This window comes from Alnus glutinosa, chromosome 13, assembly GCF_958979055.1.
Source record: "Alnus glutinosa chromosome 13, dhAlnGlut1.1, whole genome shotgun sequence".
In the NCBI taxonomy this organism is placed as follows: Eukaryota; Viridiplantae; Streptophyta; class Magnoliopsida; order Fagales; family Betulaceae; genus Alnus; species Alnus glutinosa.
This window is the reverse complement of record NC_084898.1, coordinates 13,955,667-13,968,582: the sequence shown is the minus strand read 5'-3', so window position 1 is coordinate 13,968,582 and position 12,916 is coordinate 13,955,667. Positions and strand designations below refer to the sequence as shown.

General features: G+C 33.5%; 1 protein-coding gene across 1 annotated transcript; it reads left to right on the top strand.

Moving 5' to 3' along the window:
- The first annotated feature begins 7,574 nt into the window (after positions 1 to 7,574).
- LOC133855054 (uncharacterized) lies at positions 7,575 to 11,502 on the top strand. The gene is made up of 6 exons (XM_062291347.1): positions 7,575 to 7,645; positions 7,877 to 7,913; positions 8,147 to 8,421; positions 9,157 to 9,193; positions 9,767 to 10,023; positions 10,796 to 11,502. Exons 1-6 carry the CDS (start codon positions 7,604 to 7,606, stop codon positions 11,354 to 11,356), a joined length of 1,209 nt encoding a protein of 402 aa, XP_062147331.1. The 5' UTR covers positions 7,575 to 7,603; the 3' UTR covers positions 11,357 to 11,502.
- Positions 11,503 to 12,916: the final 1,414 nt, after the last annotated feature.

The window sequence follows — 12,916 nt, the reverse complement described above, 5'->3', positions numbered from 1 at the left end:
AGGCCTTTAGGCATGTATTTTATATAGAATTCGGTATTGAATTCTCTATAGCTTAGAGATGGTGTTTAAAGAGATATTGTGAAGATTTGCTAGCTCTCTAGTTGTTGCTGGTATGCAGTTACTTTGTTCGTGTGAAGTCTAACTTAGGGAGGAGCTCTAAGCTAAAGGAATCCATCGAAGACCCATTCAATTAGGAGACTTGGGTGAGAAGCGTTCACGTTGGGTTACGTGTTAGAGTGCAAGATATGATCGCTGCATAAAGGTATGTGAGTGTTACTGTTTTGTTACTAGCTTTGTCTTCTAAATAGTAGAATTTTTGGGTTTGGCTGCCCAGAGTGGTTTTTCTTTTAATTGAGTTTCCACTTCGTTAACAAATTATATGTCTCATTTAAATTCCGCACTTATAATATTTTATTGCACATTGTTCACACACACCTACCATAAATTAGAAGTCTCTTTATTTTCAAAGTAAGTAATTAGATAAAAGAGCAAGAAAGAACACTTAGGAATTTAGTAAAAGTCTGAAATGTTGTTAGGCGTACAAACGGGATGTTAACATGTCCGGACGGATCAAGCAGTAAGTTCCAGTTCAACGTGTGTCCGAATGGGACATCAGCGTGTCTGGGTGGTTTGGACAGTAGGTTCAATTTCGAGTGCTTGTCCGGACGGGGACATTTAGGTGTCCAGACGAATCAGACAATAGGCCTTGTGTTCCTTTCGTGTTTAGATGGGGTGCAGACAACATATATGTGAAGGATTCTCGGGACGTTCCACATGTGGGGAGTTTGGCTGGCTCACTAACCCGTCCGAACAGGCGGGTGAATCAAAGGCTGAAACCCGCATATTTCAACTCATTTCTCCTCTTTTTCATCTTCTCTCATGATTTTCTCTCTTCTCTCACACAGGGTTTGTACCCAAACCTTAGGCATTGATTGGTAGAGACTTCCAAAGTCAATTCCGACTCTGAAAACACAATTCTTGGTGCAAGATCGTTGTTTTTCACCATTTGGTTTAAGGTCAATCCATAAACCCTAAATTTTCTTGTATTTGGGTTGATATTTAGGGTTTTAGTAATCTTTCAAATTTCCTATGGGTTGCCATGGTGTTTGGCTCTTGTGATAAATCAAGAGCATATTTGGTGCTTAGAGTTAAATTGTACCTTAAGTTGGTCTTAATGTGTTATTACATTGTGAAATGCAGTAGTGCATTGCAAGGCTTACCGTCACAAGCTTTTCCTCAAGCGGATAAGGTGAGTATTTAAATCATTGAGAAAATATCTAATTTTTCTAGTTTTAATGATGTTACAAGAATGCTATAAATGTTTAACTTTAATGATGATCTATGAGCTTTAAAGTATGTTTTATGAAATTAAGAATTGAGATATGTTGTTGGTGAATTATTATGATAAAATAAGGATTACATTACATGTTTGTAAATAGTATGAAAAGCATATGATGTTAATTGATGCATGAGTATGTGAAATAATGGACATGATGATTATATGGCATGAACGCATGAAATATGTATGTGAAACAAGAATGAGAACATGAAACACTGAAACAAGACTGTTTGGGTTGAAAGTCCCATTGGAATCATGTGTAAGATTGTTTGGGTAAGAGTCCCATCGGCACTAAGAAACTAAGACCGTTTGGGTTGTAGTCCTATCAACATCATGTGTAAGACTGGTTGGGTTGAAGTCTTATTGGCCTCAAGCAACAAGACCGTTTGGGTGGAAGCCCCACTGGTACTAAGATATGATGAAAATGTATGACATGGTTTACATGATTTTTTTTGCTAGACGTATCGATATACTTATGAGTTTGGATGGGACAGAGCATGTGTATACTATTACGACGGGTTTGCATTTGAGAATGTTTAATTATGGTTTCTTGGTTAGATGTACATGTATGTTTGTATATGAATATAACTGAGATATATGATATACATACATGTATGATATAGATGGGCTTATATGTGTATGCTTCCAAGCAGGAGGTTGGAACATTTACATATATTCACAACTAAGTAGTATGATTTCATGTATTTATGAAATTTCAGTGTTTACCTCGTCAACTACAAACCATTTTTATAAGAAAAGTGTTAATCCACAATATAGTTGTTATTGTAAACACATGGTAGAAAAAGAAGAAAAAAGAAAGAAAAAGAAAGTCAGTTCAATGCAAATACCTAGTGGTTTATATACTCACTAAGACTGTGGACTCATTATTCTGTCTATGTGAACGTGGTTATCACTATAATCACATAGATCATGCTGTTGATGTAAGTGTTGAGGGATTAGACGAAAATCCAATGGTTTTGTACTTGGGCTACCGTGACTATGAGTAGTTTATGTTGGAACTTCATGTTGGGCTATAGTTTTAGCTCATTCATGTATTGGCACTTTCGTTAGTATATAGATACAATGGTATATTTATGGCATTGTGTCGCATGTAACACCTTTTGTATATCCATGCTTTTGTTATGTAAAAGATGCATTGATCAAGCTTTAATCATATAGAGGTAGTATTTGGATGTGTGTTGTTTATAGTTCCAAGTGTTTAATGTCTAGTAATTTCCGCTGCTATTTGTAATATCTGATGAATCATACTTATGTTGTGAGATGTTTAGTGTTGATGTTTGGTTCATGGAGTGTAGTCATGCCATTGCGATGATCCGTTTTATTATGGAAAAAAAAAAGGGTTGTCACAATAAATATCTCACAAAAGTAAACCATAAAATAAACCCTTACGTTAGACTCAAAATAACTTTTCACGATACCATGCACTTTTAGAAGGATTCACAAAATGTTTGATTGTGAATGCTAAGTAGCAATTTTATGAACATGGCATGATTCATGATAATTTCAATTTGAGGCATAAAAACATTTGAATTTAAAACATAACTAATTTTCACATTTCATTGAAGACTCGTGAATCCGTGATCATCGAGTAACAATAATCGTAACGCATACCAACACCCCAATACAAGGACGTTGTACTCACATCGAAAAACTCATGCATAAATAATTTGTTCATCTACTTCCATAATGAGTTTACTTATCTCGTACGCTTAATTCCAATCCTCGACATGTTGAAAGATCTAATTTTTTGTTTTGCAAATTTAAAACCTAATATTAGCCAAACGCTAATCACAGATCTTAAAAACACATTTACAAACGTAAAACGCATTATGAAAACCCTAATTTAGACTTTCAGGGTAGTCACGATCGATTCAAATGGTTCTGGGATTAATCATGACTGACTGGGATCAATCCTGGCTAGCTGGGATCAATTTCAAAGGGACCAAGATCGATCCTGCTTGAGCAGGGATCAATCCTAGGCCAATTTAACTCATGTTTCAAGTCCTTCTGAGCCCCTAACATGCAATCCAATCAAAATAAAAAGTCCCTAGGGATTCTACAACTCCCAAAAACGTTCAAGACTTTATTTAGATGTCAAGGTTATGCTCTTAATACAAAACCATCAAGAGTTTACCTTAATTACTATAAAACCTTTTAAATCATAACATAAAACGGGGTGTGTGTGTGTGTATTTTAAAATATTATTTGAATACGTAAAATCATAAAAAACTTCATCCAAAATCATAACATTTGTTTTGAAACCATCAAACAAGGGAAACATATAAAATATTACTTACATATTTGAAAATCATCCTGTGAATTACGTTTTTCCTTTAAAACGAATCATTCAAACACAGAAACATGACCCAAATAATCAATCGACAAGAAACAACAAGGTTATATAGTTGATGGAGGGTAAAAAGTCGAGCGATTAATAACTGCCTAACCTTTTTGTGGGCGGTTGAAAAAAATCTTTAACCGTATAAGGCGGGGTGGTTTGCGGTTTTAGGGGTGGACGGAGTGTAATGTCCATGACATTTCATAATAACTAAAACACGAAATTTGGATAAATAATTAATTAAATTAATTTAGTGTTATAAAAAAAAATGTACGAGAATATTTTTAAGGTCCAAAATAAAATAGAAAATGAAAAATATAAAAGAAAATAAATGATAAAATAATATATATATATATATAAGAAAAAAAAAAAAAAAAAAAAGAAGAAGAAGAAGAAAGAAGAAGAGTTGAGGTGCAAATTTACGCCCCACCCTTTTCATGTGCCTTAAAACGGGGCGCATCATTAAAACAAAGAAGGGCCAAATGGCCCTTCACAAAAATTAAATAAATAAATAATAAATAATAAAATGAAGAGAAGTGCACAGACATGCACCCCTCAAGAGAAAAAAAGAAAAGAGGCAGTAAGCCTCCTTTCAGACCAGACCTGAGAAGAAAAAAAAAAGGAAAAAAAAAAAAGAGAGGGTGAGATTCTCTCTTAGTTTTTAAGGAAAAATCACAATCTACGAAGATCCAACAGTCCGATCTTCAATCCGTCTTCGGAAACGTAATCCTTGTACTTGGATCTACATTTTCACCGATCATTTTGAGGTTAAACACTAAACTTGTGTTCTTTAGATTTTTGGGTTAAAATCTTGAAATGTGAATTTAATTCTTATTGTTCCTTAAGTGTTTGAATTGTTGGAACTTTCTTAAAGTTACCCAAACTTTAGGTTTTGGTTTGGTGAACTTTTGGTAAGTTTTCCCTAACCCTAACTTTTGGGTATTTTATTTAAGTGTTGTTTTATGAGTTTAACCTTAAGGAAATACTTATGGGTTAATATTGTTGTGGTTGGATTAAGTGATTAGAAATTATGAGTAGATGTCTAGAATTCTTCGAATTTTATGGGTAATTTAATAATGTAGTCTCTGAGCGATTCAAAGTGCTACTTGGGTAATTATTGTCTAGAATGCTAAATAGTGCAATGTATTGTATTTATAACGGCACTTTGCGGGTTGAGTTTAGAGTCGTTGGGAGTTGGTGAACAAGCAACCTAGTAAGAAAACTATACTTTTATGTATTTAATAGATTTGCAATGATATATGATTTTACTACCGAACCGACAATATGTTGACAATATGTTTTGGATGTGTTGTGTAATTTCAATTATGTTGAAATATGTCAATGATGTTTATGAGAAATAATGTGTGACTGGAAAGTGTGATTTGAATTGATTTGAAGGATTTGATTGCATGTTGTTAATGGGATTTAAATTATGCAAATGTTGATTGATGAATCGATGTGTTAAATTGTTTATGGATTTATATTGAAAGCATGAGTTAAAGGCATGTTCATGAAATTAGAAAGTATATGTATATTGTTTGAAGGCACATGGCATAAGCATATGAACACTGAACATGGAACTAAGCGAGGTTTACAACCCATGGGAAACTACAAGCCTTTAATCGACAAGTAGTACTAGGTGCTACTTGGTCGATGTAAAACTTTAATCGGTAGATAGTATCGGGTACTATTCGGTCGATGTAAAACTTTAATCAGCGGGTAGTTCGCTATTTGGTCGATGTAAAACTTTAATCGGCGGGTAGTTCACTATTCAGTCGATGTAAAACAAATGAAACCTTGCATGAGCATGTATAACATTATTTTTATGAATATGATGTTTTTATGCTATGAGTAGTTTTGCTAGATGTATTAGTATACATATGAGTTTTAATGAAAAAGAGCATATGTATATTTTTAACGGCTGGTTGCATGTGTTTAAAAAGCATTGAGCTTGAATGTAAAAGGATGCTCATGTTACCCAGATATGAGTAATGACATGTCTATGAGTAAGTAGGTTGACTGTCATTGTTCTTCAGTAAAAACGTGCTTGCATATTAGAGTTCCACTCTAGTGCTCGCATGATCAACTGAAGTTCAAGGCACGAAGCTGAAATACGATTAGAGATGGTGTTGTTTGTATTTTGGAGAATGATGATATCTTAGTATTGAAGAGTAACATGCCATGTTTTCTTACTTAAGACTTATGTGTTGGTGTGAATCCTATAATGGGGTGATCGTATGCACATATGTCTGAGCCACTAATAAAAAGTAATATTTTGTAGATGGGTTCATATGTAGAAGCTTTCAAGGTAAGATGATTGGAACTTCTATATAAGTGCACAGCTACATAGTATGCTTTAAATGTTTTCTGTTAGTCGCTGTTCGCTATATCAGCTATGGGGATTTTTCAAACAAAAGTTTATAAAAAAAATTGGTAACTGTTATAGTGTACACAAGACTAGAAAGAAAAGTCGGTTCTTTGTGAAAACTGAGTCAGTTTAATATCACTGAGGTCTCGGTATTATGTACTGAAAATGGTAAACTCATTCTTTCATCTATACGGATATGGCTACCTCCACAACCGTATAGATGCTACTCATTTGGCTACAAGTACTCTAGAATTAGGTGACGATCCAGTAGCGTTATATCTGAGATATTATGGCTGATGCCCACAACGACAATTGTAATGGGATTGAGTATGGTGTCCTCTCTTTTGGTATATTTTGTATATGGCTTGTGACGTGGGTGTCACGTATTCTTTTGTATAAGTCATTATTTTGTTATATGATGTAATGATGTTAAGCTTTAAACAGATAGACATGTGAATGACTCTTTTGTAAAATTAATAGGTTATGTTTTAGATGTGCTTTTCCGCTGAAATTATGATGGTATCATTATGTTTTTTGCTGTTAGATATAACTCTAATTACCAGGTACATGTTATGGGGCATGTGCCATATGTTGGCTGAGCGACAAATAGTCGTGCCACTGTGATGATCCATTTGTATGTTAAAAAAAAAAAAAAAAAACAGGTCGTCACATGAAGGCAGTTACAAACTGCTAATCATCTACCCACACACACACACACACACACACAAACGACATTGTTTTGGTGATAACACCAAAACAACGTCGTTAATATAGAGTTTTAATAGACCCCATACATCCGGCAAAAAACAAATAAAAAAAATCTAAAATAAGCTTTAAAAAAAAAAAAAAAAAAAAAAAGAAGAAGAAGAAGGTTCAATGAAGGCCAAACTTCAAATACTAAGCTCAAATTGTCCAAATTTAAAAACTGTTATGTGGTACAGTTATAGCTTTAAATAACCGATAACAGCTTAAAGCGGAACATTCCAATTATAAAAATAGAATAACTGTTTTTTCACCTTTACAATATACTCATTCCATTTGAGGAATAGAAGAAGAAGAAAGAAAACTAATTATCTCAAACAAATCATGAAGGTAGTTTCCCATGTCTAAAACACCCTACTTGATTGGGTAATGAATAGATTGATTCACTAACAATTTTCACAATTTCCAATTTATGTGACGAACATATCCTCAGTAAAAGGATTCATACTAATGCTCCACTACATATCCTAATGCTCTACGTACTTCATCATTTTTTTTTTGCTTCTTTACATTTTGACTTTTGAGGGACTTGTAATTGAATATGGTTATGAAAACCAAAATAGTGCAACACACTTTTTAGGGTCATCCGAACGCGCCCTTAACTTTTTACGATAACTAAAAACCAAAAAAATAAAATAAAAAAAAAAAGCGCCAACTACATTCCGCGAAATTTGAATAAATAAGCAAAATAAATAACCCATTTAACCGCTTAATTTTTCAATTCTTACACAGAGAGAGAGAGAGAGAGAGAGAGAGAGAGAGAGAGAGAGATCTAATGGACAATTCAAACCCAGAACAACAAATATGTGATTCTCAGGTACCAATTTGTGTTTTCTTTAGCCTACAATTTTCCCATCTGCTGCGGACTTTTTTTTTTTGTTCCGTTTGGTTCCTGAGAAAGTGTAGGAAAAGAAAATGGAATATTTTGGAGCCTTGTAAGGGCTGGAATGGGTTTTGCAAGATTCTAACAATATTTTCTTTTCTTTTCCCACAAATTCACTGGGACTGAAAGCTCCAAATTTCTCATTTTTATCAATTATTTTTGTAGGTTCTGGGTTCCACGAGCTCACTCTCGCTTCCTTCTGGTATGCATTACTTATCCCAGATTCTGCAAATCTTAGTGACTGTTTGTTTACAAAGAAAATATAAGGAAAGAAATGAGAACTTGGGTATCTCATATTTCTAATCCTAGGTCTCCTTCTTTTCGTCCGTGTTCTCTCAGCAACCAAACAAAAACTATGTAAATCTTATTCCAAGTCTGCCGGAAATTGTAACTTCAATTTCTTTCTTTCTTTTGTTATTGTGTGAATTCTGTCAGAGCCTCCTGATATTAGAAACTGGTTCCCAAGCTATGAGTACGAATCTCCTGTACTGGACATTTTTGGAGATTCTGTTTCTAAGGAAATTCAATTTGCAAAAAGTGAATTGGTTATGGAAGGGAGCGACGGAGAAAAAGAAGAAAACCCTGGTGGGCTTAAGAAAATCAGGAAAAGAGAAGAAGAGTTTGTTGTTGAGAAGCTTTGCTCCAATGGGTTTGTGAAAGGTAGCAGCTTTTTGGGAAGTGATAAGCTTGAAGGTCCGTCTTTAAATGAGGTACTGTTCCTTGATCCCCTTTGGTATTCTTTTGTATTTGTTTTTTCTTAAAATATTGAAAATGTAATTCATGTTTCTTTTTGTTAGAAAATTACTTGATTGATCTATCAAATCTTTAAATAAGGTACAGTTTAGGCTTATGTCAAATCTATTAGACATTAGAAGTTACCACACTCTAGAAGATAATGATTCAGCTGCTAAAAATTCAAACAAGAAGACCAAGCCAGAGATATAGAACTCAGTGTAATATTAACCACAAGGAGTTTGAAAGTCATTTTTTATCCCTACTTTAGGGCTTATAATTTTTGACACAACCCATAAATTCTACACAAGCTCAACACAAAACTAGCGAATTAAGGTTGGAGTTTGATCTGTTTAATTAAATAGGTCGGTTTAAGGTAGACTTATATAGTTTTATTCCTGTATTTTGACACGACCTGAACCCAACATGCAAACACGAATTGTTACCTCTATCTCAGGCATCGATTTGATGCAAGACTAAATTCTAGAGATTAATTTAGTAATTTTTCCGTTTTTTTATTTTTACTTAAATGATAGTTTTGATCTGGGTATAGAGATTGTAATCTAGCAGCACAGTCATGAATTTGGTAATTAGATGTGTTGCACCAATTCAACTATGTTTTATTGCTTTTCTGTTCCCATGATTTCTCAGCAATCAAGCAGAACATTAAAATATCAAAATGTCTCACACCCACTGCAATTTTCTTGTTGCAGCTTGCAGATTCATGCCACTCGTCTTCGCTCCTTTCTGGTGTGTATCGCTTCCTCTAGAAGTGCCACTAAGAATATACGAAATCAAATTATCTGAGAATATAAAAATGGCTCATTAGTCACCGCTCGTCTTGAAATGCTATATATGCTTCGAAGTGTTTACTCTCTGATATGACAGTAAAAATTACTAATGATGTAAAATATACATATTAATCCATCCAAAATTCAATAGTAATTTTCATTACCACATCAGATTAAGCACTTGAGAAAGTAAACACTTAAAAGTACTTGTAGCTCTTCTCACTTAAATGGGGTACTGGGAGGGGTGGCATGGATAGGGCCTTATCTGTTGGCATTTTTTTCCTCTTGAAATGGCCAGTCTCAAGACTCAAACACACACAATTGTGCTCGAAATCATTACCTTAATTAGATTATAGATCTTTAAAATGTTTGGCTGCTGGGAAAGTCTTAGGTAAATGAAAAATGGAAATGTACTGGTCCTCTTACCCTTATGGTGGTTATAAGTGATTAATTAAATAGGGATAGCAAAAAAAAAAAATCCAATTTAAGTAAGAATCAGTGGTTGATTTGTTTTTGTTTCTTGGTCTGTCAGAGCCTCCGGACATCAGAAACTGGTTTGCAAGCTATGTTTATGAGTCTCCTGTATTGGATACAAGCAATTATTTTGGATATTCTCTTTCTAAAGAAAGTGAATGCGAGTATGATGGGGTTGTCAATGAAGAGAGCAACATAGAAACAGGGGAGACACTTGGTGAAGTGATTGTTGGAGAGAATGTGCAATCAGATGGCGTTGCAAAATGTGACAACTCTTTTGGAAATAATCTACAGAAACAGCAGCCTTCAAGAGAGGTATTCCATCTCTCCTTCCTTCATTTTCATCTAATTACAGAACTTTACATTCACTAATCAAGATAGGCTTTCAAGATTATTATATAGTGGAGCAATTGTAACTAGGCAAATTTAAGTTTTATGCCTATTTTAAATAATTCCTTCCATCAAGATTATTATATAACGTAACAATTTAATGTTTCATTATTACAAATTTACCCTTAATTCAAAAATTAAAAAAATAATAATAATAAAAAATGACAGCTGTGAGGGAAGGTCTCACCTCACAAGGGGTAGCTACATTTATTAATTTATTTTTTATTTTTATTTAGGATAGATTTGCTTAGTATAATCAATAATGTATAGTTGATGCATGATATGTAAAAACAAGCCACGTGTCAATGATTTAATAGATTGATGTGGGACATCATCAATTAATTCGATGGTTGGTAAACAGAGATTTTATGCTTTGTTTGTTTCGGCGTAAAATAGTTTTTGTCGTAAAATATTTTTAGAGAAGTTATTTTTCAGTTGAAAACAATTTTTAGTATTTGGTGCGTACTGAAAATCACAAATATTTTATATATTTTCATTCAATCATATTAACTTATAAAAATCAATTTTTATTCACAACATAGAAACATTAATGTTAAATAATATAAAAATTACCGGTGACGAGATTCCGTCATTAACCGGCAAGATTCCGGCTACTTTCGCCGAAATGTGGTTTCCGAAGTTACAAATTTATTGACTTTTTGAAGTCATTCCATGCTTCCATGTTACAAATTTACAGGGTGACGATGGGATTGGAGGGAACAGAATTCCATCATCTGAGAACAACTGGTGTTTTGGAAGGCCTTTTGAGCAAAGCTTGAAAGTTGAAATACTTGAAGACGACGGAGTCCCAACCAAAGATGCATCCTCCTTGATTCTTGAAGGTTCTCAATGTAAGGCTGTGAATATCAGTGAAACTTCAGGCTGTGATGATCGAAAATCTGTACAACAGTTTATTTATAAGAGAGATTCAACACATGGAAGCAGTGGCAAAGAAAGTAGTGAAGGAAAAGATAATTCAGAAAACGGTTTTGTTACAACAAGGAATGTCAGGTTTACAAGGATAAACAATGAGAATTTCGTGAGAAGAAGGGCAGAAGGGATTAATAAAAGCACAGTTCCATTGGCTGGTAGAAAGAATGGTGTCATTGAAAGAAAGGTCTTAGCAGAAACAACAAATTTTCATTACTCTGATGCAATGGAGGTTGCTGGGCAATGGCGGTGTCCTCAAAAGAGTAAGCCGAATCTAGGACCTCCTTTAAAGCAACTTCGGCTGGAGCAATGGATTCACAGGATGTGAAAGCTCCATGAGTAGAAATCTAGATTGCCTATATTAAGGGGATCAATCAAGATTGTCTCTTTGTACATTCCTAGGCAATTTGTTTTTCTAGATATTTCAGATTTTAGACTGCTCATAGCCTAAACTATGTTTACGGAAAGAGTAATGTTATTCAATAGACTGTTATATGATTGTTATGCAATTAGGATGACGTGACCGTGAAAGCTAGCCATAGTTTATTTTTCCTATCACATTATCCAGTTGTATGGCAACCGTATAACGGTCTAAACTATAGAGGATGATAGTCTTCACATCAAGCTGTTCAATTTCAAAATTCATATTGCCAGCCAAACTTAAAACAATTTTGATAGATGACATCATTACCGCATAATTCTTTCAATGGATAAATACTAGTTGGGGCATCACAATCACTAGGTCCGGACGGTAGTTGGGCAATGCTACTATCTTCTCCAAGAATCCTCCATCAATTCATTTTTAACACTTTCAGAATCCCTCCTTAGTTCCTTGTAGTGTTTATGAAACACCCATGCACATAAAAATCCTAACTTTTTACGTGGAACTTTCCTCACTTATAGAGAAACACTAGTTTCTTCGAAATTTCTATTGTTTTCATACTTCACATTTCGAAAGACTTGGGCAGCACAAAAACGTGTTTAAGTGTGCAAACAAATAAGTTGTGTGTGTGGTAAAGCATTGATATAGACCTAATAAAAAATTATCTAACCATGAAATTTCATAAAGTCTAACCCTTCACAAAAATAATAAAATAAAACAATTTAAAAAAAAAATTGAAAAATTATTTTTCAATTATTTTTTTATTTTTATTTTAAATTGTATTATTTTATTATTTTTATATAATTTTTTAAAGATTTTTTTTTTTATTTTTTTTTTATATACTGCCACGTGTCAACCTTTAATATTTGGACAGAAAAGGTAACAAGGTACTAAACGGGTTTTTACTCCCAACTCAAGTATCACTTATGAAACAAATGAAAATTCAAATACTAAATTTAAAAAGGCTTAAAACTCAAATACCAATAGAGTATTTAACCCTAAAAATAAACTAAGCATAAAAAACCCATACTCTTGAGAACGTAACAGATTTCAAATCATTCCTAAGCATGGGTTTTGTAGCGCCCCAGATTTTTAGTAATACAATTAATGTCTTAAACTAGAATTTAAGATTAAATGAAATAGACTGACGGATTTATTCAGTAGACTAATTGGCATAATAATATTAATAAATAATATTAATGTGTAATATGTGCAATATATATTTGGTTTATAAATTTATTATGTTTAAATATTATTGAGATAATAATATTACCGATGAAACAACTAGACTCAAAACGGATTTAGAACAGTATTTTTATGAGACTGCTTGTATTAAAAGACCCGGTTTTTAAAACACAATCTGCTAAAATCGTTAGCCGCCTCCTACGTCATTCTTACGTTTTATTCCATTTAAACCTATTTAAATCATTTCAGCAGTCGCACGTTGTTCCGATTCCTCCACTCAGTTTATTAAAAACACAGCCTGCCTCCACTTTGGTTCTAATA